This window comes from Camelus dromedarius, chromosome 2, assembly GCF_036321535.1.
Source record: "Camelus dromedarius isolate mCamDro1 chromosome 2, mCamDro1.pat, whole genome shotgun sequence".
NCBI classification, from domain to species: Eukaryota; Metazoa; Chordata; class Mammalia; order Artiodactyla; family Camelidae; genus Camelus; species Camelus dromedarius.
Genome location: NC_087437.1, coordinates 18,363,333 through 18,386,690, shown reverse-complemented (window position 1 = coordinate 18,386,690; position 23,358 = coordinate 18,363,333). Strand labels below are relative to the sequence as shown.

The following is a 23,358-nucleotide window of genomic DNA, read 5'->3' as shown; positions in this document are numbered from 1 at the left end:
GCAGGTTTTCCCAGCCACAGCCTAGTCTATGTAGTATCTTTGCTGCTGCTCCAATATTAAGATTACCTGACATTTTCCTCTAGCAAAAATATTTAAAAAATAAAGGGTAGTTTTTACCAAAGCCTCTTTTTTTTTTTCCTTAAAGATATATAGCTTCTCTTAGGACAGATCACTGATCAAAACGTTATATTCTGGAGTCTCAGTAAACATTTTACAAAGCATTTCTTCCATTCTCTCAGTCTTCCATTGCTCTACACTCCCACATTCCTACCAAATTTCTCTAACTCCACAATCTTGGGAGGCAAGGGGTTTGGGGAAATTACACGTCCTTTCAGCCAGAAAACTGAAAAACAAAGCATTCTAAGAGTTGACCTACAGGGCCTACTTTTGGTCCTTTCTCTTGAAGGCACGGAACTGAAATTAACATCTAATAACCTGTCCTGCAGGTCTAAGCCTGGGAGCAGAATCACTTCACTTTAGGAGTGCAGAATGAAGAGGAGGGGGTTCTAATGGTGGGTGCATTTTTAAGCTTCCATATTTAATTCTTGCTCTTTAAAAAGCCTCTTTAAGTGGTATTTTGTAATTTCTACCTCAAGACCTTTTAATATTCTTAATAGCTGGGTAACTTCACTTATGTTAAATGTTTAGAAGAAACACTCAAAGTTTTAAACTTTTCTACACTTTAAGGAAAAGTAGGAGAACTCTTTTGGCCTGACTTCTCCTAAAACCAAAATATAAAGACATTGTGTGAGAAATACTTACAATGTCTAAAAATAGATCAACACTTCCTCTAACAAAACAGTATTTCTCTACACATAAGAGTTCAATTTTTAAAGTTCAATCATTAGCTTAGTGGCAGAATAGAACCTGTTTAAACAGATGCTGAATTACACTTTTTTATTTTAGCACATAAATAAAACAGTTATAAATAACTATTCAAACAACAAACCAAAAACTTCCCCTCCATCTCTTACTGCTTTCCAGGGATCTGAATGATGCCCTGCCCCAAGAACTGTACAACACAATGGCCCTGCTCAGCCCCGACTCCTCTACACATGGTCGTGCATGCAACGGTCTTAACTATCCAACAGGCTGGCTGGCTGAATTCTAATGTCCAGACATAACACAATTTACTCAATAAATACAAGCACAGTATCTGCTATATACCAGGTACCAATTCTATGGGGCTTACATTCTAGTTATGAACATTATAGCTAAAAGACCCAAGGATTTCAAAATGCTGCCTCAAGTTTAAATCTATCCCATAAGGAAGCTGTCTATAAAATAAAATTCTGAAACAGTACTGTATGACATCATTAACTCTGGATGTTTCCTTTCTAGGACAGTAATTTACAGTGTAGTCACATCTAGACAGTGGCCTTAGAAAAACATTTCTAATCGATACAGAAGGAAAACAAATATGGCCAGTTTTCATTTTGTGGGTCAAAATTTCTGAAACAACTTATCTTAATATCCTGGAAGGAAAAGGTGAGAATGCTTGTTGTAAACTTTAAAGTAGACGGACTCTTCCAGACTCACTCATAATAGGCTTCAATTACAGCCTTATTTTAGTCATATCTGCGTGTAATGATCACAGCAAAACCGACTTTCAATGCAGATAAGACTTTCTACACACACACGAGGCCCTGGGATTACTGCATAGCGATTTAGTGTCTCATTCCTTAGCTACTTTAAACTGTAAGCTCCCAAAGGGTACACACACCAGTCTTCTGCTTCATCCCTGGGCACACAGGAGGAGGTATATTATAAGTGACAGATGAATAAATGGACATAATTAATGCAGCTCATCATCCACTTGGTACCAAAAACTACGAGAGAAAAAGACACATTTGCTGAATCTGATGCTTTTAACCACCTAATACAAACTATTAAGTTCTCTGAATTCTTAGCATTTTCTTTTTCAACTATTTCAGACTACAACATATCCTCCTGTGAAACTTCTTGCCATTCCACATCATGATTTGGCTCTAGTAATGGCATTTAACTTTATACGAGTAAAGTAATAAAACGGTTAACAGCATAGGTTTTGGAGTCAGAGAGACTGGGACATGATGTAGGGGCTGTCACTTATTAGCTGGGTGGTTTTGCCAAAAACTGCTTGTTTTCTGATCTGCAGCAGCTAGCTATCTTCCAAGGCTGTGTACAGTTTAAGGGAGATAACGTGCTAATGCTTATTATTAGCACAGTGCCCACACATAGTAAGTGCTCAATAAATGGTAGTTTTGTTAAATTAGGTTTCCCAAACAGACTCCCTCTTGATGTAAATATCTGAATTATAAGATTTTTACATGCCCCCACACCACCTAACAGTGCTTTGTAGAGCAGAGACTGAGGAGATATTTGCTTAATAAGGGAAAGCAAATATCTTCCTTTGTCTTAATTTTTAATTAGATCTTAATTTTTCTCGTTGGCATGGTGAAAAATCTTTATTCAGGCCATTCTGCTAATTAATACATAGAATCTAATAATGTTTCCAAACATAACCAAAAGCCATAGTTATTATCCAATTTGTCCAGGGTCTGTGACATGCCAAATCATTCAAATAAGGGGACCAACATGTAGGAAAAGAATCCAGTGACGATGTCATATCACACTTGATAATGCCTCTCTTTCAGGAACTCAGACAACTGACCTCCCTCTCCCCGGCTTCAGTAGGGCCCCACTTCTTCCTATAGCCTAGTACAAAGAGGCAAATGGGAAATGCAGCTTCTCACCAAACTCATTTATGGTCATTTTTGTTTAGCTATGCAGCTTAGCACAGGGTGAGCAAACTTTTTCTGCAAAGGGCCAGATGGTAAATATTTTAGGCTTTGTGGGCCATATGACTGTGCAAACAACTACTCAACCTGCCACTGTAGTGCAAAACAGCCATAGGCAGCGTATAGCAAATCAACATGGCTGTATTCTAAGAAAACTTTATAGACTTTTTGTCAATCATAGTCCATGGACACAAATTTGAATTTGATTTACTTTTCACATGTCAGGAAATATTATTCTATTATTCTTCTTACAGTTCTCCCCCTCCCCCAACCATTTAAAAATGCAAAAACCATTTTAGCTCACAGGCTACAGAATTATTATATAGGCAGTGAGTACCCAGAGGATATAGTTTGCTGACTCCTGTGCTAGCATTTTAATCATAGGAAAGAGCATAGCAATGATCCTGGTTCTTTATTACAAACTCAATCTTCTCAATGCCTACTATTCCACAAATATTATATCACCCCGAACATTTCATTCCTACCCAGATAGAATATTCTTGAAAATCCAACTAAGTCACTAATTTTAGCTCTACAGATCTAATACAGACCATATTTTAGCCCATTTCCTGGTTTATAAGACATCTGTCTTGATTATTAAACAACTAACAAAACAACCAATATGTACTTCCTATTTTAAAAAAACAACAAGAATTGTAATTCAATGATGTAAGCAACTACGATATCGCAGTGTAACACTCAATTTTATCTCTCCCTTTAATCAAATTCTGAAACAAAAATTCATTACTTGATTTTATAAATACCTCTATTCTGTATATAGCATTATCACTCCCAGGTTTGCTTCTTTCAGTAAGCTGAAGGCCAAGGGTCTCAATACTGTGGGCAAGTGGCAAAACCTGGTCCTGTCATGGTGAACTCTTTAAAAATACTTACCATCATGAATCAATGCTGCAGAGTTCATTTAAAATTCTTTGGTAGATTAGCTTTCAGACGACAACTAACAATTTAACCACAGATTAAGTCAAGGAATTCTGAATGAATTTGTTGTTATTTGGTAGCAGAACCAAGTCCTGAAGGGTGCTACTTCTGTGGTACCATCGAAAACCTTCAAAAAATATTCCAGGCATTTGTTTCAACACGTAGGCTAAGGCTTAGAAATAATTCTTCACATCTGCCTGATATCATGGCAGAGACAAACACAGAATTTTGACAGTGTACCTTTTAAATAACCATTTAGAATTATTGAACTTTGCAAAATATTTAAATATATAACTTCATGGTACAATTACACCATTACACAGAAGACCAACTAGTAATAAAATCATGCTATAATAAATGATAAAAATGTTCAAAGTGAGGTATTTATCAAGTTTCTGAGAGAGCAGAAAGACATTAAGAAAAACTGACCTAAATTTACAAATACATTTTAAAATCGTATAACTTCAAAAATATAGGAAATTTACGTTTGTCCAAAATTTGAACACATGTATTTGGGATACAATTTCATATGAATGATGACTCTGGAGAAATGACATCTGTGGTAACCACTGACAGTAATATTAGATAACCAAAGTTAGACAGAATTTGGCCTCCTCACTTTTCTCAAGACAACTACTACCTATGATTTTAACCAACATATTGACTTATATTGTAAGTTCTAATTAACTCTAAGAAAAGCAAAATTATATTTTGTGCCTCAGAGGGCATGCTACAACAACAAAAAGTTTTGAAAATGAGTATTTTAAATACATTTTAAAGTATAATTATGAGAGTAAGAAGACATCTTGTCACTAAATATAGATAAACTAAAGAAAGAGCCTATGCTTCTGAAATATAAGTATTCTTTTGACTAGAATGAATAACTAATAGTCTTGGAAATTTATAGCATAAGATCACTGCCTTCACTCTAAACCTCTTTTATTTATACCCCAACATTGTTTGGCTTTTCTCCTAATGCACTTAAAAATATATATCTATTTTGAATCTTCCAATGAAGCCTTTTAAGATATTCTAATAAATGCTTCCATTTATTGAGCACCTACAGGCACCATGATAAATATTTTAAATACATTATCTCATCCTCACAATGTCCCTGAAAATATAACTTTCTTTGCCAGGAAAAAGAGGGTAGAAGAAAAATTCTCATTCTTCTTTCAAATTTTTTTTCTGCCTATACCACTCAAAAAAAATTGTTCAGTAAAAAAAAAATTGTTCAATTTAAAAAGAAAAAACATCCTACCCTTGGCTACCTTCTTCACATATGTTATGTAAAAACCACTGTGACTAGATGGCATTTTTCCCCCAATGGAACAAAAAGTTAAGATTTAATGCTTTAAATTCTTGAAGATATAAAATAAAAGGCACTTAGAAAACATTAAAAATGACAAAAATATTAAATTAGTAATTTCCAAATTGATTCAAAGATAGCTCCACTGATACTACTATGTTCATTTTAACTGGTTTCAAATAATTCTTTGAGCCCCTCGCAAATTCTTACTGGCTATTCCTTTTTTCTGACGTACTGAGGTTTTATTATAAATGCTGAGTATTAAGGCTGTGTCTTTATTGCTCTTTATCTCATCTTACTATTTACCTCTTCCCTCCACCCTCTTGACAATGTTCATACAATGTAGGCAGTACAGTCTATGTAGAACTGAATTAAATTACTGGCCTTTATTAATTATGATTTTCATAAAAATCTGAGATTCATTAGTTGGGAATATAATATTTTATACAGGTATATATCACTTTACAGAATAGTTGATTCCGGAGACTTGGACTAATTTCTATAAACCAAATCATACTTTTATCCTCAGGGGAAAAAAACTGGTCCAGATTCACACTGGTGAATCCTATACATTTTTAAAAATCACACATTTAGAAAGGAAAAAAATGAAGAAATAATTTCAAAGTTAAACAAGTACCATACCACAAAATATGTTCTCTTTGTTCTATATCAGAGTGAGTAGAAGACACGTCCTTGGGACTGTCTGCCTCTTGAAAATGGGAACTTCCTGCATTTTCTCTGTGCTAAGTATAGTGAAACTTCTTGCCTATATGATCAGATACATAGAGTTCCTCTATTTTAAATCTCCTCTCTTCACATACCTGCAGAATTGCTAATAAAGTTATGAAAGTTCTTAATGCAGAGAGGTCCATATGTAACATGATTAACGGTGCTTAACAACACAATTTTGTGATATGATTCATTTATCCATTTGTCCATGCATTTTTTTCATTCACCCATTCATTCTTCAAATATTTATTAAATGCCAACTATGCATCCAATAGTACTGTAGATGCTGGGAATACAGTGAGGAACAAAACATTAAAAAAATCCCTGCCCTCATGGAGCTTACATTCTAGTTCTTCAAAAGGGATATCCAGCTAAAACATAAGTACTCGAAGTCCAAGAGGAAAGCTTTTTGAAAGGCTCCATTAGTCAGGTATCTCAAAGGAGCGAAGACTACAATAAGTACTACACTTAACATTTGTAATGTGTTTTATTTTTTAACATCCTGTTCAATTTATTAATTTCCTTACATTTTAACTTATATTTAATACTTCTAATTTTCCTCCATTTACATTTTCTAACTATTTCTAATAAATTCTACAAGTGCCTTGAAGATAGTAAAAGAAAGACAATCTTTTTAAATTTCCAACCTAACTGATGATCAACAGGTGGCAAGAAAGTGATGGTCTCTATAAAAGCAACTCTTTGCTATAAAACAATCGGCTGCACAACTACAGGGTTGTTTGCCACTGCTGCCCCTGCACGACTTAACCGGCTGACTGGGGTTTTGACTGGGATGCCACTACTTGAAATAATTTGTTGGTTATCTTAACTTCTTTCTTTTTTACTGTCCCATTAACTGAATGTATGCTTCCTAGTCAGCTTTAATATCCTGGTAAAGGCTATCATCAGAAACTAGGCTGTCCCTATGGCAGAGATGACAGCTAGTTTTTAACCTGGCATTGCCATCACTTCAGTTACTGCTAATGTGCTCCAGACCCTTCTTTCACTGAGCTCTCAATTCCTACCTCTGCCCTTGCTTTCCCTAACCAAAATCCTTGAATTATTCTAAGTTTAATATGGCCAGGCCACATCTGTTGTCAAGCTGAGTGGTCCTTCATCTTTTCTTGGGCTTCTTCTCCCTCTTCATGTCACAGCCAATGGTAATGTTTTCCACTCACCGCAGGGCTCTTTCCACCCTCTTTCACTGACAGGACACCACAGGAAATCAGGTAATTTGTAGGTCACAGAGTGTTATGTCACAAAGTGATAAAGGATGCCAAGCTAGGAATTAGGATACCAACTTTATCTGCACAAAAGGATACAGAAAGATCCAGGTATATTAAAGGAAATGTCACTCTGTGTATGATTTCTGCATTTTCATTTCTATATTTATCTCTCTGTATTCATGTAACAATATTTATTGAGTGCTTATTAGGTTCCAGGGACCGTTATATAGTTGGTTTCTTTTAATGGGAACACATCAACACTGCCTCAAAGCAGGAGTGATAAATCTCTGACCTACAGGTCATATTCAGTTTTCAGCTTAATTTTGTGTGGCCCAGAGAGAAGGTATCAAGAAATGAAATCACAGCAGACCTTCAGACGTCTTTAGAAGCAACAGGATAGACAGACACATAATTCTAGGAGGAGAAAAGGCCTGTTTCTTTCTCCTTCACTGCTGTGTATACCCCTCACTGTCTCCATCTCTTTGCTTTAGTTTTCTCTTCTTTATCCTGCCTCATTTCCTTAACTGGTCAGAATAGGGCAATGGGATATATGTTATTTCCTGCATTTATTGAATTACATTCCCATTTTCAATTTAAAAGGCAGGCCATCTGAACATTTCATATTTTTATCCTGAAACAAACAAAAAGCCTTTTTGTTGCTTCTGTTTGGTGGGGGCTTGGGTAGAGGGGGTGGGAGTTGGGTGGAAATAGGTCTATAGTCCTTGAAATATCTGATCAGAGATTCTCCACTCATTAACTCAGTAAACTGAAATTCCATCTCAGCAAGTATAAAAACTGCATTAAAAAATAAAACAATAATAACATTGTACTTCAAGAATCTAAACCAGAAAAAAAAAGAAAGAAAGAAATACAATCAAAGTTCATAAGGCATAAGTGTAAAAGGTAAATAAATATTTCATGGAGAAAGTAAATAAAAATCTACCCAAATAATTATTTCAACAAAAAAATAGAATGGAAATAAATGCATTCAAAGGAAGAGTTATCATTTATCATCATTTATACACCGAAAATAAGAATTCTCCACTCCTAAGAATCATTTTCATGCAAATTTTATCACAAAATTACTTTATATTTTCCATTTTACAATTTCTCTCTTCAGTAGTTGCTATGAACTGTAAATTATTCACTTAATTTCCCAGAAATTAAATATCTTCCTAAAAACCCTATATAATCCCCATTACATAAGAATATCACAGTATCTTTTCTTCAGCACACACAAAAAAACTATAAATTATAACTTATTCTTTATTTGTTATACTTCTACAGAAATTATCAGGATTTAGCCTTATCAGGAAATTATACATATTATAAATACAAGTTTTAATAGACTACTTGATCATCAGACTGTTACGTTGCAAGTATTTCTAGAACACGATATCACAAATTAAAGTCATTAATTCCAAAACAATAGTTTATTAACAAAAAATTACAAAGAAGTACAAATGGACATCCTATTTCCCCCCATTATGGTCCACCTATCTATCTCCCTTTCAGTCCATGGCAAGCCTTCTTGAGCTAAAAGAATGGGTAAAATACTTCTCTTTCCAATGGGCCCTAATAACCATCCCCAAACAAATTATTACGTATTTAAGTTATACAGTCCATGTCAAGTTTTTAAAAATGTTTTATCTACATGAGTTGCCATAAAAGCCTCTTCCCTTGCAATACACCATGTACCTGAACTGAATGGGACATCAACGTCAGCATCTATAACTCATGTTCAGACATTGGGAATATCATAGCACTAGTACGTGTGCCTTGAAGTAACAGTTTACAAATGAAAGCTCAATTGTGTCAAAAAAGATTTCCATAGATATTCACTAAAACAATTCAAGTCAAAAACATCTTGTTAACTGAACTAAATTGAGGTACGTGGAAAACATTCAGCGTAGTTGTGTTTTCTGCACTGATTTTAAAACAAAGCTACTTACATACCTAATCTTACTGCTATCAATTTCAATTTTCTTCTAGAATGGTTCCATTTATTTCAATAAACCTGCAGTTAATTCCATACTTCTCTCTCTACAAGCCCAAAGTACTTCTCCAAATCATATTAAAATTCTAATACTTTGTGCTTTCTCTCACAGGGCTCCTTAAAATACCAATATAGGATGGGGAGATTTAGTAAATTGCCATGTTCAGTAAATAATACACAATTTGCTCTTTCTGCTATGGCTCACCAAGACAGAACATGAATTAATTTACTGATGTTCCTAAAAGCCTTGCATATAATTTATTAGATTATACATATTTTTGAGTGGTAAGCTCCAGCCTTTTGGTTTGTGGAGGAAGCCAAATCAGAGCTTACCACTATACCTTACTCCCTGCTTAGAACTATTCTCAGACAGAACATGAGCTCAGTGTCAGACTAGGCTGTAGTAACATAAGGTGCTATACCAGTGATACATATTTTGGAGCTGGAAAATTCAGATGACCACTCACTAAACATAAAATCATTATTCCACAAAGATTTTATTCACATCAATCTTGCACAGTAGCAAAAAAAAAATCAAAACATAACTAAGCCACATATCAAAGAACAATATACAATAGAGATTTGAATTTCTCAATGGCATTGGAAAGTATTTCCATAAATAACATTTACAATTCTAGTGTTAGGTCTTTCAAGGTGTCTGAAGCTTCACAGTGCTAGAATTGATTTTTATCAGAACACATGCAAAAAATGTGCAACATAATAATCCATATTAATGACACAAAAAAGCACGCCAGTTATTTGTCATTCCAGCACGGCCATGCCACTCTATGTTCTAAAAACAAACAAACGACCCCCAAATCCGGGTCCCATTCATTCTTCAATTATGCCTTTAGTCACTCTGTTTTATTATAGTCAAACAGTCACTGTTAGTGCTCTTCACCACGACTTTCAGGTTGATGTCACTCCCTGCCTGCTGGCTGTCAGGACTGGGGGACGCCCCTCTCCCAGACTCACCTTCTTCCGGATGTCTTCATCGTTTGCTCCGAGAGAGGCATAGAGCTTGAATGCAGCCTGGCGAAGTTCGTGAGCATGCTTTAAGTCATGATCAAGCTATGGGAGGGGAAAAAAAAGGTAAGTTCCAACTCATCCCATGATTAAATTTTCAAAAAAACTAATCGAGTAGAGTTGCTGTGTGTTTGTGTCAATGTGTCCTGGAATTCCTGCAGTCTGCTTCTGTCTAAAAGTGAACACCACAACATCTGACACCGGTATATGAAAAACTTTTGCGAACCTTTGAGCCCTAAAAATTCAGTGTTTCGAGATGGTAGCTTTAGCGGCACCGATGCTTGCTTGTCCCAGCTCTCTGAAATGGTCTCCCCCAAATCAAGGCACACTCGGGCCTTTCGAGCCCTAGGATATAGCTGATAACTAGAGTGCTACTGCAACAATATTTAGAAAGTTTTCCAAACATTAAGGTTAGTGCTAGCCGAATTTCAGCATTTAAAAAGCTTTTAGAAACAGGGAAATTTTTGTGAAAATCCTTAATAAACAAGAGATAATGGTAATCATAATTATCTATTATGGCTATCGAAGAATTATGTTCAGAGGGGGCTTTTTTTGGGATAAATTCATTAAAATTACTTACTGGTAAACAATTAATGCTATCTTTCCATAGCATTAACTGGCTTTCTCAGTTAACAACTCTTCCATATACCTGATTTATCACCAAACTACCATAAAAATAAAAGAGAAGCATGTTCCCAGGATACTTCTAGTGACTAAATACAAACCAGTAAATACACAAGGCATATCAGTAAAGTAAATAATTTTATAACTAAGAGATACAACTTACTCATCTAAATGATGACAACTTTTTCCAAATGAGTTGCCTTGGAAAGGTTTACCCTTATGCAAAGACATAGGTGTTGTTCAGAATACTATGACACCCTCTTTTGAGAATTCCTAAAGAGTTGAGTGGCATACTAGCAAGAAAACCCTGCCAATTATATATCTTCATCAACTAAGAGAGTTTTTAAGTTAAATGTCACTGGTGTGTGAAGATGGGGAAATCCAGCTGGGTAACATCATTTAGAGTAACAACAACAAAAATACCACAGTAAAAACACTGAAACTCAATTGGGGTGGTTCTGAAGGCAGTTCTTAAGAGAAGCTTCAAAAATACTGTGGTCAAAGCAGCACTGATGGATAATGGGAGGAAACTCCCAATACACAACACTCGTTTTCACGTGTAAGTTCTAATGTATCTCTTCTTATGTCTTAACTACTTTCTAGTCACATCATATATTAGAATATTGACTTGGACTAATATATCATGAAAATCACACATTTATTAACATGTAAAAATTCCTCTCTTATGGGTCTAGTATCTATACCTGTGGGAAACCACTGGATAATCCATCATCAAAAACAAAGATGACAAAACAAACTAATATTCAAATCCAGGAGATAATTTTTAAAAATTATCATTCCAGTTTTACTGTGGTGGAAAAAAGTGGAAAAACCCTAACGTAAGGGATAATCTATATACTAGTTAAATGATTTGCACATGCATGGGCTAGAAGTTCTTATAACCATGTTTCCTCACTCTCATGTCCATCAAAGTGTCCTATTTGCCTTGATGGGACAGTCAACTAAGGATGCTCATGAGGCCACAGTTAGGACTTGCTCATTTATCTTTGGACTGTGAGGTACTATGTTAGTGTGAGTGAGTTGCCAGAGGGAAAACAGACAAGGCAGGTGGTTCAATATAACCCACCACTTCTACTGGAAAAATACTACTACTGAGGGAAGAGCAGGCACAGAACTTTAATACAGAAAGAGCAGTGTACATTAACACAAATATCAATGAAGATTATTTTAGGTCCTGTCTGAGTCAGAGGAAAGGTATACCCTTAATAGTTTTTTTCATTGTTAAATGCCAAATGAACAGATGCCTACCAGATGAAGTTTTCTAGAACTCGGGTATGGGACAGGTCAAGACAACAGTTCAAAAAATTTTACCATTGAGAATAGTGGCATCACAAAAATACAGTCACATTTGTGAAACAGAATTGGTTACTAAATAGAAGGCAATGCTCTCACTACCATGACCTCCTTAAATAAATTTTCTCTAATAGAGTATTTATCTCTCATGATTAGAGAAATGAATATGACAAACAGGTTGAGCAAAACAAAACCAAAAGGAATATCTATCTGTTCTAAGGAATTTCTATTTTGAGAAAAAGTTAGCACAATTTGGTCCCTGATGGTCTCAAGCTGGAGGTTAAATGGTGCTTTAGCTGTCAATAGCAGACACAAAGCGCAGTATGAAACTGCAGAAAGGAAAGAGAAGATGGCAAAAATTAGGGGAAAAAAGATAGCAAAAGAAAAAGACAGTGGTGGAGAGTAAAATAAGGCCACTCAGTCACTTGGAAGAAAAGATTACTCCTGACCTAAAGAATGAGAACATAGCAACAGAGATGATTCTGGGACCTTGAATAGGATTAGATGATGTTAATATAATGTCAATAACCAGCTTAGAGACCCCACTATTTTGAGGATAATTGGGAATTAGGGATGCAATTTTCTTCTTTTCTGATTACCTCCTTACAAAAAAACTTCTGACAATAAACATAAAATAAACTGGATTCATAAACACATAAAGCAACATCACCTATGTTACCAAAGGTAAAAGATTCCTTTATTTAAAAGGACTTTGAACTGTAATTATCAATTGGTTCAAAGTGGTGAACAGTAAGAAAATCAATCCCTCTTAAGCTGCTAAAAATGAAAAGAGAACATACCCTTTTAATATCAGTGATGGCACTCACTGAGCTGGGATACTTGAAATAATCAGCAAGCATGGCAATGAGGTGATCAGTAATGCTTGCGATTCTCTGCAGCTCAACATCTGGTTCAATCAGATAGGCGAGTGTCTCAGCTCCTTCAACTCTCTCCTCTAGTAATCTCTCTTTACTGCACATTCGAACCAAACAAGGCAATGTCTGTAAGGCAATGAAATTAATTATTTGCTTTTTGGTAAAGGCAAAAAGCATGATGGAGATCATATAGTTGAATCAACCCAATGGTTTTTACTGGGAGTCATGTGTGTGAACAAATGTTTCAATAAAGACTTTCAGAGGACAAAAGGTTTCTTTGAGGAATGCAAAAACAAACAAAATTCAGTGCATATTAATCACTTATGCTGGCACACTATAATCATACAATCAAAGCACATTAATACAAACTCTAATTAGGCTTTTTGTAATTTATAAGACTGAAGTTTATTATACAACCTTACAAAAGACATTTAAAAATCCCTAATAAATCATTTCTGATGTTTCTGCCCTGTCTATATATTAATTTAATATATTAATAAATATATACTAATATTAAAAGACACCCAAAAGTTTAATCAGGAATGACTTTGCCTTAGAAAAAGTATGCTATCTTTTCCTTAATGAGTGATATGGCTAGGATGACTTTTAATTTTTGTTTAGAGATTAATACCTACAGTTGCAAAAACAAAATACACCTTTAAAAATTCAGTCATCTTACCATTACTCAGATTCCACCAGTTCTATAATCCAAGTGAAATGCATCAATCACAGTTCCTAGGTTCTCCAAATAACTCCCTATAATGACTGTGAAATCTACTAATCCAATTTTACTTCTGAGGTCCTTCAAAAATCTTGGCACTGATCTTGGTAATTTATCCACATTAGGTTCTCAATAAAAATATCCCATATATTTATATTTCTAAGGCTGACGAATTCACTTTAAAGGATAATGTGGAAATAGAAACTGAAATGTTAGACTTACAGGAAGCCTTCCTCAACTACCAGTCAACTATGGCGTGTTCTTTTCTAAGTTCTTATTATTGCTTTACCACAGAGTTTAGCACTTTACTGTTCAGTATTGATTTCCTATCAGGCTGTTTCAGACTTTAAAATACACCCCTAGGCTTCCAAGGAGAAAGCTTTATTCTTATTTTCCTTTGAACAGTTACCAACATTTATCAATACCATGAATTCATGGATTATTGAATTTAAAGCTCACAACTACTATATAAAGAAGATACCATTAACCTAGTTTGGCAATGAGAAAGAAAAGAAGGGGCAGAGCAGTTAAGTAAGGGCACAGAAGCCCTTAGTACTCTGTGTGGTGCTGTTTACTTAGGGCCCTCAGATTTCATTAAATGAATTGTCTTGCTTCACCAAAGACTAAAGGAAACATTAATCTTCTTAATGTTCTTTTACCCTTGGGTTCATTTTGAACACTGATAATGAGAGAGCTCATATTCATAAAATGACACACTATCTGAAGTCTGGGAGGGTTATTCCTCCAGCTTTGTTCTTTTTCTTCAGTATTGCTTTGGCAATTCTGGGTCTTTTGTGATCCCATAGAAATTTTAGGATTATTTGTTCTAGTTCTGTGAAAAATGTCCTGGGTAACTTGATAGGGATTGCATCAAATCTGTAGATAGCTCTGGGCAGTATGACCACTATAACAATATTAATTCTTTCAATCCAAGAGTATGGGATTTCTCTGCAATTCTTTAAATCATCTTTAATTTCCTTAATCAATGTTTTGTAGTTCTCCACATGTAAGTCTTTCACCTCCTTCATAAAACGACACACTATCATTTATAGTTGTTCTGTTCTTTATAACTAATGAGATGCTTAATGTATTTAATATATTGCTATTCTCACAATACCCTATGGAATTATTGCTTTCCAGTTAACTACGAGTCTGAAGCACCAAAAGGATAAGGGATGTGCCCAAGGCTACTAACCCAGTCAGTGCTGGAAGTGCTAAAACCAGAATCCAGTCCTTAAGACTTTTAGGGCTAGTCTTTTATCTGGGTTTTTCTGAATTCCAGTTGCATTTGACACATCACAATAATGAAGACTGCTTTCATGTGTTATTTACTTATTCTTTCTCATTATGCCTTTTGATTATCTGCCATGAAGGTGATAAAAGTCTTTGTTAGTGAACTGCTTGCCTACAAAATTGTTGCAAACTTAATGAAAATCAAGGACTAATGTATATTTTCATAACTTGAATTTTACATATTTTTACAATTTTTACATCCTCCTAATTACCATAAAAATGAAAAGGTTTGAAAAGGAAAGAATTATTTACTTTGACTTTAAAAACACATTTAAAACCAATTTTTTAAAACTACATCATCCCACTGAAAAGCATGCTGTTTTAATATTATTTCATGGTATGCACATATACCACAGTGATAAATGTGTAAAAAGAAACAGGAATATCAATATTTATATTCAACACGTGTATGACTGGGTAATTTCCACATTTTTAGAAACAATCAGCTCACCTTTAGTACAATACAGTTGTCATCTGTCCGAATTGCTCCAGCTCTACACATGTAAGTTAAACTGGAATAAGATGGCAGAGAGTAAGTTTTTGCTTGTGTTTTAAAGCTTTAAACAAAACAAAACAAAACAAAACAAAACAACTCTGCTTGTCTTTAACATTTTATGGGGGAAAAGAAGACAACGCTCACATAAGGGAGGTTTAGCCACTCCCTTATCTGAGGTTCTGTTAATTTAACAGTCAAAGAAAACTATCTGATACATGCAGACAGTAAGCCAGATATTTTTTTTAAATACCTACAAAATTGTTTCAAAAATACATGGCTGAATGAATAAGTAAACGTTAAAGCAGTGAGTAAGTAAATGTGCTGGGCACATTGGAGTTCTTTATAGACTTTTCTCTGTACTTTTTTATGTTTGAAATTTTCCACAATAAAAAGGAAAAAAATTAAAAATAATATATAAAGTTAACAAAATATCTAAGTTCAAATGAAGTTAAGTTGGAATATTCTAACTCCAGTAACAGCAGAAGTATCGCAGAAGAAGGATTTAACTTACAACACTTACAGCTATCACTAAGATAAGTATTCAGAGGTTACTAGCAGTGGCTTTCAGAATTAGCCACTGATTTGGTTCTCCTGAAAAGCAATTTACTTTCACAATTATATCTAGCTTTGAATAAGAATAAGATTGCTTGTGCGGAGAGCCCTTCGTCCTGGGACATGGGGTGTGGCCGGAAAGGCGGCCGCCCCCTTGCCCGTCACGCACCACATGCTCAGTTTGTGGTGAATCTGGTGCTAAACCATTCCTAGACAACCTGCTTCCAGGTCGGGGTTTCTAACGTAGCAGAGCAGCTCCCTCGCTGCAATCTATTGAAAGTCAGCCCTCAACACAAGGGTTTGTAAAAGAAGAGAAAAAAGAAAAAAAGATAATAGCAAAAAAAAAAGATGGGGGGGGGGAGAATAAAATTGCTTTGTACTCCATAAGCAGGTACTGAACATTAAGCAATTACAAAACTTAAATTAATGAGAATTTCCTTTTTCAAAGATTCCTTCAGACAAAAAGCAGACAAACAAAAAATACACATAATATTTAAAAAAAAAAAGCAAACAATCATGATGCATGAGTGATTCACTGACAATTCCTCATTCTGGTCAAAATATTAGAAAGCCACAACTTCTTACATGGTGAAACTAAACCATTCATTTAGCACAGAACCTTACATAACAGGTGCCAAACCTATCTGGAAATGTAGTGACAATTATAGAATTAATATGTATTGAATGCTTACGTGAGCCAGGAACTGTGCCAATAAGAACATTACATAACTTTCTTATAAACAGTCACGTCTGTATAAGCAATCTTTGTTTTTATAAAGATAAGGAAGTCACATTCTCTGAAATCATGACTTGGTTATCAACTTCCACTAATTCTCACTATTTCTATATCTTTATATTTTCCTGGCATAATACTTAGCATAATATATGTTGGTTAAATCTGATTTAATTCTGTATTATTTCAACTGAAATACAAAGAGAAGGGAATGTTACGAAGCAATTTTCTGTAGTCTTAGATGTTACAAGAGAGTCCTTCTGCACAGTACTAGTAGTAAACTGAGTACAAAACTCACATCCATTTAAGAAAAGGTGACATAATCCCATGACGTTCAAATTTCAAAATCCCCAACAAGATGGGAATTGAAAGTGAGCTAATTAGGCTGTCCAAAATATTCTACGATATCGATAAAGCACTGTCTTTGGTCCCACATTGTCTTGACTTTTACCATTTTGCTGATGTGAGCTGCATCTCAATAGGCTTATCCCTCTGTAACATCTTCACAAAAATTTGTGGTAACAATTCTCCATCAACCAAAACTAGAAATCAAACAAACAACAAAGATTAAGGAATTCTTTAAATCTACAAAGTTCATAAATTAAATCATGTAGGTGCCACTGAAAGTTCCAGCCTACCATTTACCAGAGTCATCGATACCTGGGGATTTTCAAAAGCTAAAACTGAGAAGCATTTCAGTGCTTGCATTCGAACCTGTAAAAATAAGTGAACAAACAAAGCGTTTATTTTAGTTTTGCAAATAGAAATTTCAATGTCTCAGAATCTAAACTCTTCTGAAAAAATAACTATTTAAATCTGCTTAAAGTACTAAAGGAAGGACTCAAGGGAATAAAAATAAGACGCGTATGTCTGAAGAGTATAGTAAGTTAAAATTAATTATAAAAAGTTAAAATTAATTTTGAAGTAACAGAAAAGAAAAAACAGTGAAGTAGCAACTAAAACTGAACTAGATAAATTCCTAATCAAATTTAAAAGAACACTGTAAAAAATACAATGTTGGTGAGGCAAAGGAAATTTAATAACAATTAATTACCAATTGCCTTTCAAGTGGGACATTTCTTCTTCCCAAATTATAAACCAGAGAACTGAAGAGAAAAAAAAAAAAAAAAGAAAGAGTACTCTCATAGTTGTGAATGGGATGGGGATGGGGGGTGGGGAAAGAAAACAAGAGAGGAAAGAAAGTTACAATAAAAATTTGAAAGGGACTAATTTAACTTCTGAAATACCTATGAGCTGTGCTACTGTTCCTCAAAACTAGGTGACTGGTCTGGGATGATACCAAAGGCCCAATCTCTTGACCACATACAACATATTTTGTAGTTTGCAGGAGCTCCTATGAGAGCTGTTATTTTTCATTCTGTTCAGTTTTCACCAGATGAGCTAACCGTCGCTTCCAAGCCTGAGTCTATATATGATGTTCCTATGTGGAGCCTGAGATCAGCAGCACAGGTGGCTGAGGTGTGAAGAAGCCCTGTCCCTCACTTGGGCAGTGCTCTGCAGCACTAGCACCTGTCAACGGGCGGAACCTGCAATATGTTAATGAGACTGTGACAATGGAGTAAACCTTGGCAAGAGTAATGTTACCAAAACCTTTTCCCTTTCACTGTTATTTGTCATTGTAGATAAAGAAGTCTAGTGTGGAAAAGAAAAGAAAGAAATGGAGGAAGAACTGGGGGAATTAATGAAGCTAGAGGATGGAGAAGAGGGGCAGTAAATCGCCACCCCAGCAACTGTTTCCTGATATGCAAGTGCTGGCTGGTCTCAGCCTCCATGTGGTACAGAGTAGAGGAAGCAGCTCTCAGTATACATTTCCTTCCCTTGCTTCTGGCTAGTTTCAAGCTGGTACCATTCCCTATTCCCATCCTTGTGAGATCTTCACCAAGACCTAACTCTGGATGTCTGAGGTAGGGAAAATATACGTATTAGCAGGCCATACCTGCAATAAAGCTAAGGACCAAAAGATCAGTACAAACGGACAGAGGACAAAAATGATTGCTTCTCTGCTCTACAGGAAATTTCTGGCACACTTAGTTCTAATGTGACACAATAAAGACAATGTCCCAATATTTGCTACAACTGTCCAATTGGACAATAATGAAATGACTAAGTTTTAACCTATGTCTGACAGTATATCATGATACTGCTTACCTATATATAAAAGATGGTAAAGAAATTTAATTAACAAGTCTGAAAACCCTTGACTTTTTAAACTCAAAATACAAAAGAGAACACATTTTAAATGTTGATGTATGTGTGGGTACATGGTATAAGTTTGAGTCACTGTGGCTAAATAAAGGTTTGAAATAGGAAATCCAAAGCCTTTCCTGATACAGCAAGCCATTGCTCCTATATACTTCAAGGCACGAAGCTTTGGCACTGACACCTTACCAGAAGAGACTAATGATCCAGGTAAAAATCAATAGCAACTTATACCACAACCATATTCTGGGAAAAAAAAAAAAATTGAAAGGCCAGGGTTTTTCTTTTTTTTAAAAGAGCATTTCATTGATATAACAGTGCCCCATAATACTTACTGACATACTACTCTTGATCACAATGTATCTATCAAAGAAGCAATAAAATATGTGGGCCTCTTTCTAGAGCAAGACTCTAGAAACCAAAAATAAAGTATAAAAATGGCCATAATTTTTAACATCTTACTTTATAAGATACTGAGGTTAGTAGGTGAGCAATATTCTGAACTGCACCATGGTTAAATAAAACTGTTTGATGATCTGGACCCTGTAAGAAAAGAGAATATAATAGTACATTAAGAAGAGTAATGATTCATTCCAATAAAACATTTACTTAAATGTAGAAAACCATATTCACTACACTGTAGAATTCTGTTACCCTTCTCTTGTGTAAATCCATCCCCCCAAAGCAGACAGACACTGTTCTTAGTCCTGCAAAGGGCAGCCACGTCTTACCTCTCATCCCAGTTCTACGGAAGTGCTGCCTCCTTACTTCCTCAAAACAATAAGGGGGCACAGAAGCGTTCCCAGCATAGGCCCTTTGCAATTCTTAAAGAAGCACACCATCACAGCAACAGAGGCACTCCGAACTCTGCATTTAACGTGCACACCCTTACCCAATGCCCACAGGAGACAGTACAGTCATTCCTACAACTTAAGACTCATGACCTAGTCAGGGGACCCCAACAACCAATTAACTGCTAGAGGAACTAGACCAGAACCTAAACTGTCTGAACATATCCGGGAGGTTTGAGTAGTGAGAAACACAACACTCTATAACTGAGAGATAAACATGTTTTAGTTCTCCATCTCTCTCATTTCTCTTCTTAAAATTATCACTTCTTAGAGTAAGAAGGTGAAGTAATAGGAAAATTCAGGTATTTTATTTTTCATCAACTCTTGTTTTCTACTAATCAATTTACTAAAGATCTTCAGTGGCACAAGCTAAAGATTAATGCCAGGCTTCAAATTTGCCATTACTTATTCATTTCTTTTATGTCCACTCATCCACTCAAAGTCAATTAAAGCCAAGGCAAGGATGGTACTTCATGCTTATCATTATCTAGAAGAGAAAAATGTACTGCTGAATGGTAGGCTACCTGTCTGGGTTCACCAGAAGAAATCAGGTCCTACTCCAGAAAAACAGCTCTCAAACCAGCTTCTCGAACTCACTATTTAGTCAAGCTACAACTATCTTGCAGATACTCATTCCTTCTTAAACCAAAATATCCATCGTTTGACGTAGGGATATTAGGATTCATACTTCTGAATGTTAAAACAGCCATATTCTATTTTATAAGTAACAATCCCCTAAACATCTTACACACTATTAAAAGGGTTCTTCAAAAAAATTCGGCAATTTCTCTCTTACTTTTCTTTACATTTTAAAAATTTAGCATAGTTGTTTTCAAATTGAAGTCTATAAATTTTCTAACTTCTAATTTCTTATTTTTAATCACTATATAATATTCCAGTTTACTCAAACCCCAATTACATATTTTAGATAGTTTCTAATATCTCACAATTATAAACAACATTTTGCTGAACATTATTAACAACATGCATCTGGGCAGATCCTTTGAGTATGAGGACAAATTTCCAGAAAACAATTGCTTGATGTATTTATCACTACATATCCGTCCAGTATAGTGCAAACTTGCTTTTATAATGACTGAAAAAACTGACGTTCTCAGGGCACAGGTTTGAACTGTGCTGTCTTCCTACCTCATCCTCATCCATGCATCTGCAATTATAATTATAGGTATTACTTACTGGGGTACTTGCTATGTGCTGGATATTGCTCTAAATGCTTTACTTGAATTATCTCATTTGAAACATAGGAGTTTCTGGCTTATTCATTATAAGGATAGTGGTGGAGAATGTAATGGAGGAGCTAAGGAAAAGAAGGGTCTCCTAAGAATCTGACTCATTTTTTTCTTACCTATTAATAAGCAGGTAACTAGAATAAATTAGGAAGATGAGCCCCAATTAGCCTTGGCCAAGGTTCTTTTTTTGCCTTTCTTATAAATTTTAACATCCTAATTTAAATACTGGTAATGTTTAGCAGAATAGCTGAATAGAGAGGTGGCTGCCTCCACCCCTGTACCTCACTCTTCTTCCACCTCTGTATTCAGCCAATCCCTTCTCCTGCCTTGAGGTGACCTAATACTAACAGATTAATTTATATTCTTCAAGACAGTTTATATGTATACAAATACATAAGTATATTCTTTCCCCCTGTTTTAACACAAATGGTAGAATAATACTATACATATAATACTATATACAAATACTATATACATACTATAGAATACACATTATATATGAGTATACATATGTGTGTGTGTGTGTGTGTATGGCTCTAAACCTTTTATTTCCTTTATAATACAACTCAGTGATCATTCATATCAGTACATAAAGAGGTTTCTCATTTCTTTTTTGGCCTTAATCCATTGTATGAATGTCCCATGCTTTAACTAGTACCCTACAGTCAGACACTAGATTGTTTTCAGTCTTGGAGCTATGTTTGTAAGTGATGGTGAAGCACAATGCAATTCTTTGTACATAACAGTTCCCCACCGCTTACAAGATATCGGACTTTTTTCTCCCTCACGTTCTTTGCCCAAAGATAGCAGCAAATGTTTGTTACAAAAGAAGCTCTTCTTCCTCTCTGTGGTTGTACATAGGATTGTGTAAAACTAACTGCAAGGAAAAATCTAGTGGCTAAACCAACTAAAGAGGAGGAACAACTGTTCCACTCTTAACAAGTCTCCTTTAGTCTCTCCAAATCGACCTGCATGAACCTGGGGTAGTGAAGCAGCGTGCACAGGGTGGGAAGCATAGAAGCCTTCATGATCTGAAACTCCAAAAGACAGGTCTTAGAAATTCGAGTAACTGCTTAAAAAGTGGCAACAATTTAGACGTTAGATTTCCAATTAATATTATTACTAGCCTTTTATTGATCCTTAGTAAATCAGGGAGAGAATTTCAAAAATATAATTATGATTAGCTTATAACACAAATGCTTTAGTAATCTTTTTCTGTCTCCCCTTCCCAAAGTATGCAAATTTATTTAATATTGATACCAGTATATGCAAGTTTGTAAATGAGTCTTAAAATGATGTTATTAATTTTATTTTGGGCCTATATGTAAACTAATCAATACGAAAATAAAAGGTTTTAATAATTAAATACAGAGATCATCAGTCTGTTGTTTTTAAAAATCCATGTTGTTGGTGTATCAATAGGGAAATTAATATTGCATTTTAGGCTATTACTATCATCTCTGGGTTTAAAAACGCTCTAATGTTTCCTGAGATCTATTGTATCTCAGAACACTTAAACTGGATCATTTAATTACAGTGGCAAATGCTAATTATCAGGCTAAAGGAAAGCAGAGTTCAGGTGACTTTCTCTGATAACATCTTTGTTCTGTTAGTGGCATCTTTGTTCTGTTAGAGGGTGCCTGTAAATTCTTGTTCAGCATAAGTTGCTCTCCAGCAAAAGAACCAGTGATTTAATAGTATTCTTTCATCTATGATTTCAGCTAAAACAGCATTGAGAAGCTTCAGATGAGTAAGCCTAAAAATGTCGGGAAATTTCTGATGCGAAATTCTAAAAACTATATGGGTAACTTCAGAAATGGGATTATTCAAATGTCTGATAATTTAACACAATAATTTGACATGTAGTAGTTAAGCCTCCAGGTCCAATTTTTACTGCCTTTTGGGATTGCTGTGATCATGAATAGTAGATGCTGTGCTCTCAAGCACTCGGGTACAGATGCTATAAGATTTTTAATGAGGCACAGAGCTCTGGAGTATCCTTTTCCACCTATCTGCCAGGGCTGGCTATAAGACATCACTTAATGTTGGAAAATTCTAGACTCTTATTACTTCAACTCATTTTTAATAAATGAATTGCAATGAAATTGTTCTTTTCTCAAAGATTTTCTTTACCCTCCTCAAAAGGTTAAGAAATTGACACCCCTGGTCCTGTGCGTTGGCTTCCACATTGTCAAAGCAATCCAGGGAGAGAAACTGCAAAGACTTTCGACAAAAATCTTAAATTCTGGATGTCTTAAATAGAGTGACAATCAGCTAGGATTTGGAAGGGGGTTTAAAGGTTTAAGTTATAATCTATAGATACTTCTGAAACCAAGTGATTTAATTTATATTTGGGAAACTGTTCTAAAATAGCATAAATCTGAGATCTTCCTAGTTTAGTATGCAGTTGTTCACTTTTCATTC

The 23,358-nt window shown here is 35.1% G+C and overlaps 1 protein-coding gene across 5 annotated transcripts in view; it reads right to left on the bottom strand.

The window, feature by feature from the left end:
* ARMC8 (armadillo repeat containing 8) overlaps nucleotides 1-23,358 on the bottom strand; it is a 95,146-nt gene that overhangs the window by 33,249 nt on the left and 38,539 nt on the right. For all 5 annotated transcript variants that reach the window (XM_010976768.3, XM_031441759.2, XM_064491486.1 and 2 more), the window contains 6 exons: nucleotides 19,296-19,376; nucleotides 17,252-17,327; nucleotides 17,065-17,155; nucleotides 15,284-15,344; nucleotides 12,744-12,944; nucleotides 9,955-10,050 (listed from right to left, as the gene is read on the bottom strand). In XM_010976768.3, coding sequence (XP_010975070.1) covers nucleotides 9,955-10,050; nucleotides 12,744-12,944; nucleotides 15,284-15,344; nucleotides 17,065-17,155; nucleotides 17,252-17,327; nucleotides 19,296-19,376 — 606 coding nt within the window. The remainder of the gene's footprint in view (nucleotides 1-9,954; nucleotides 10,051-12,743; nucleotides 12,945-15,283; nucleotides 15,345-17,064; nucleotides 17,156-17,251; nucleotides 17,328-19,295; nucleotides 19,377-23,358) is intronic.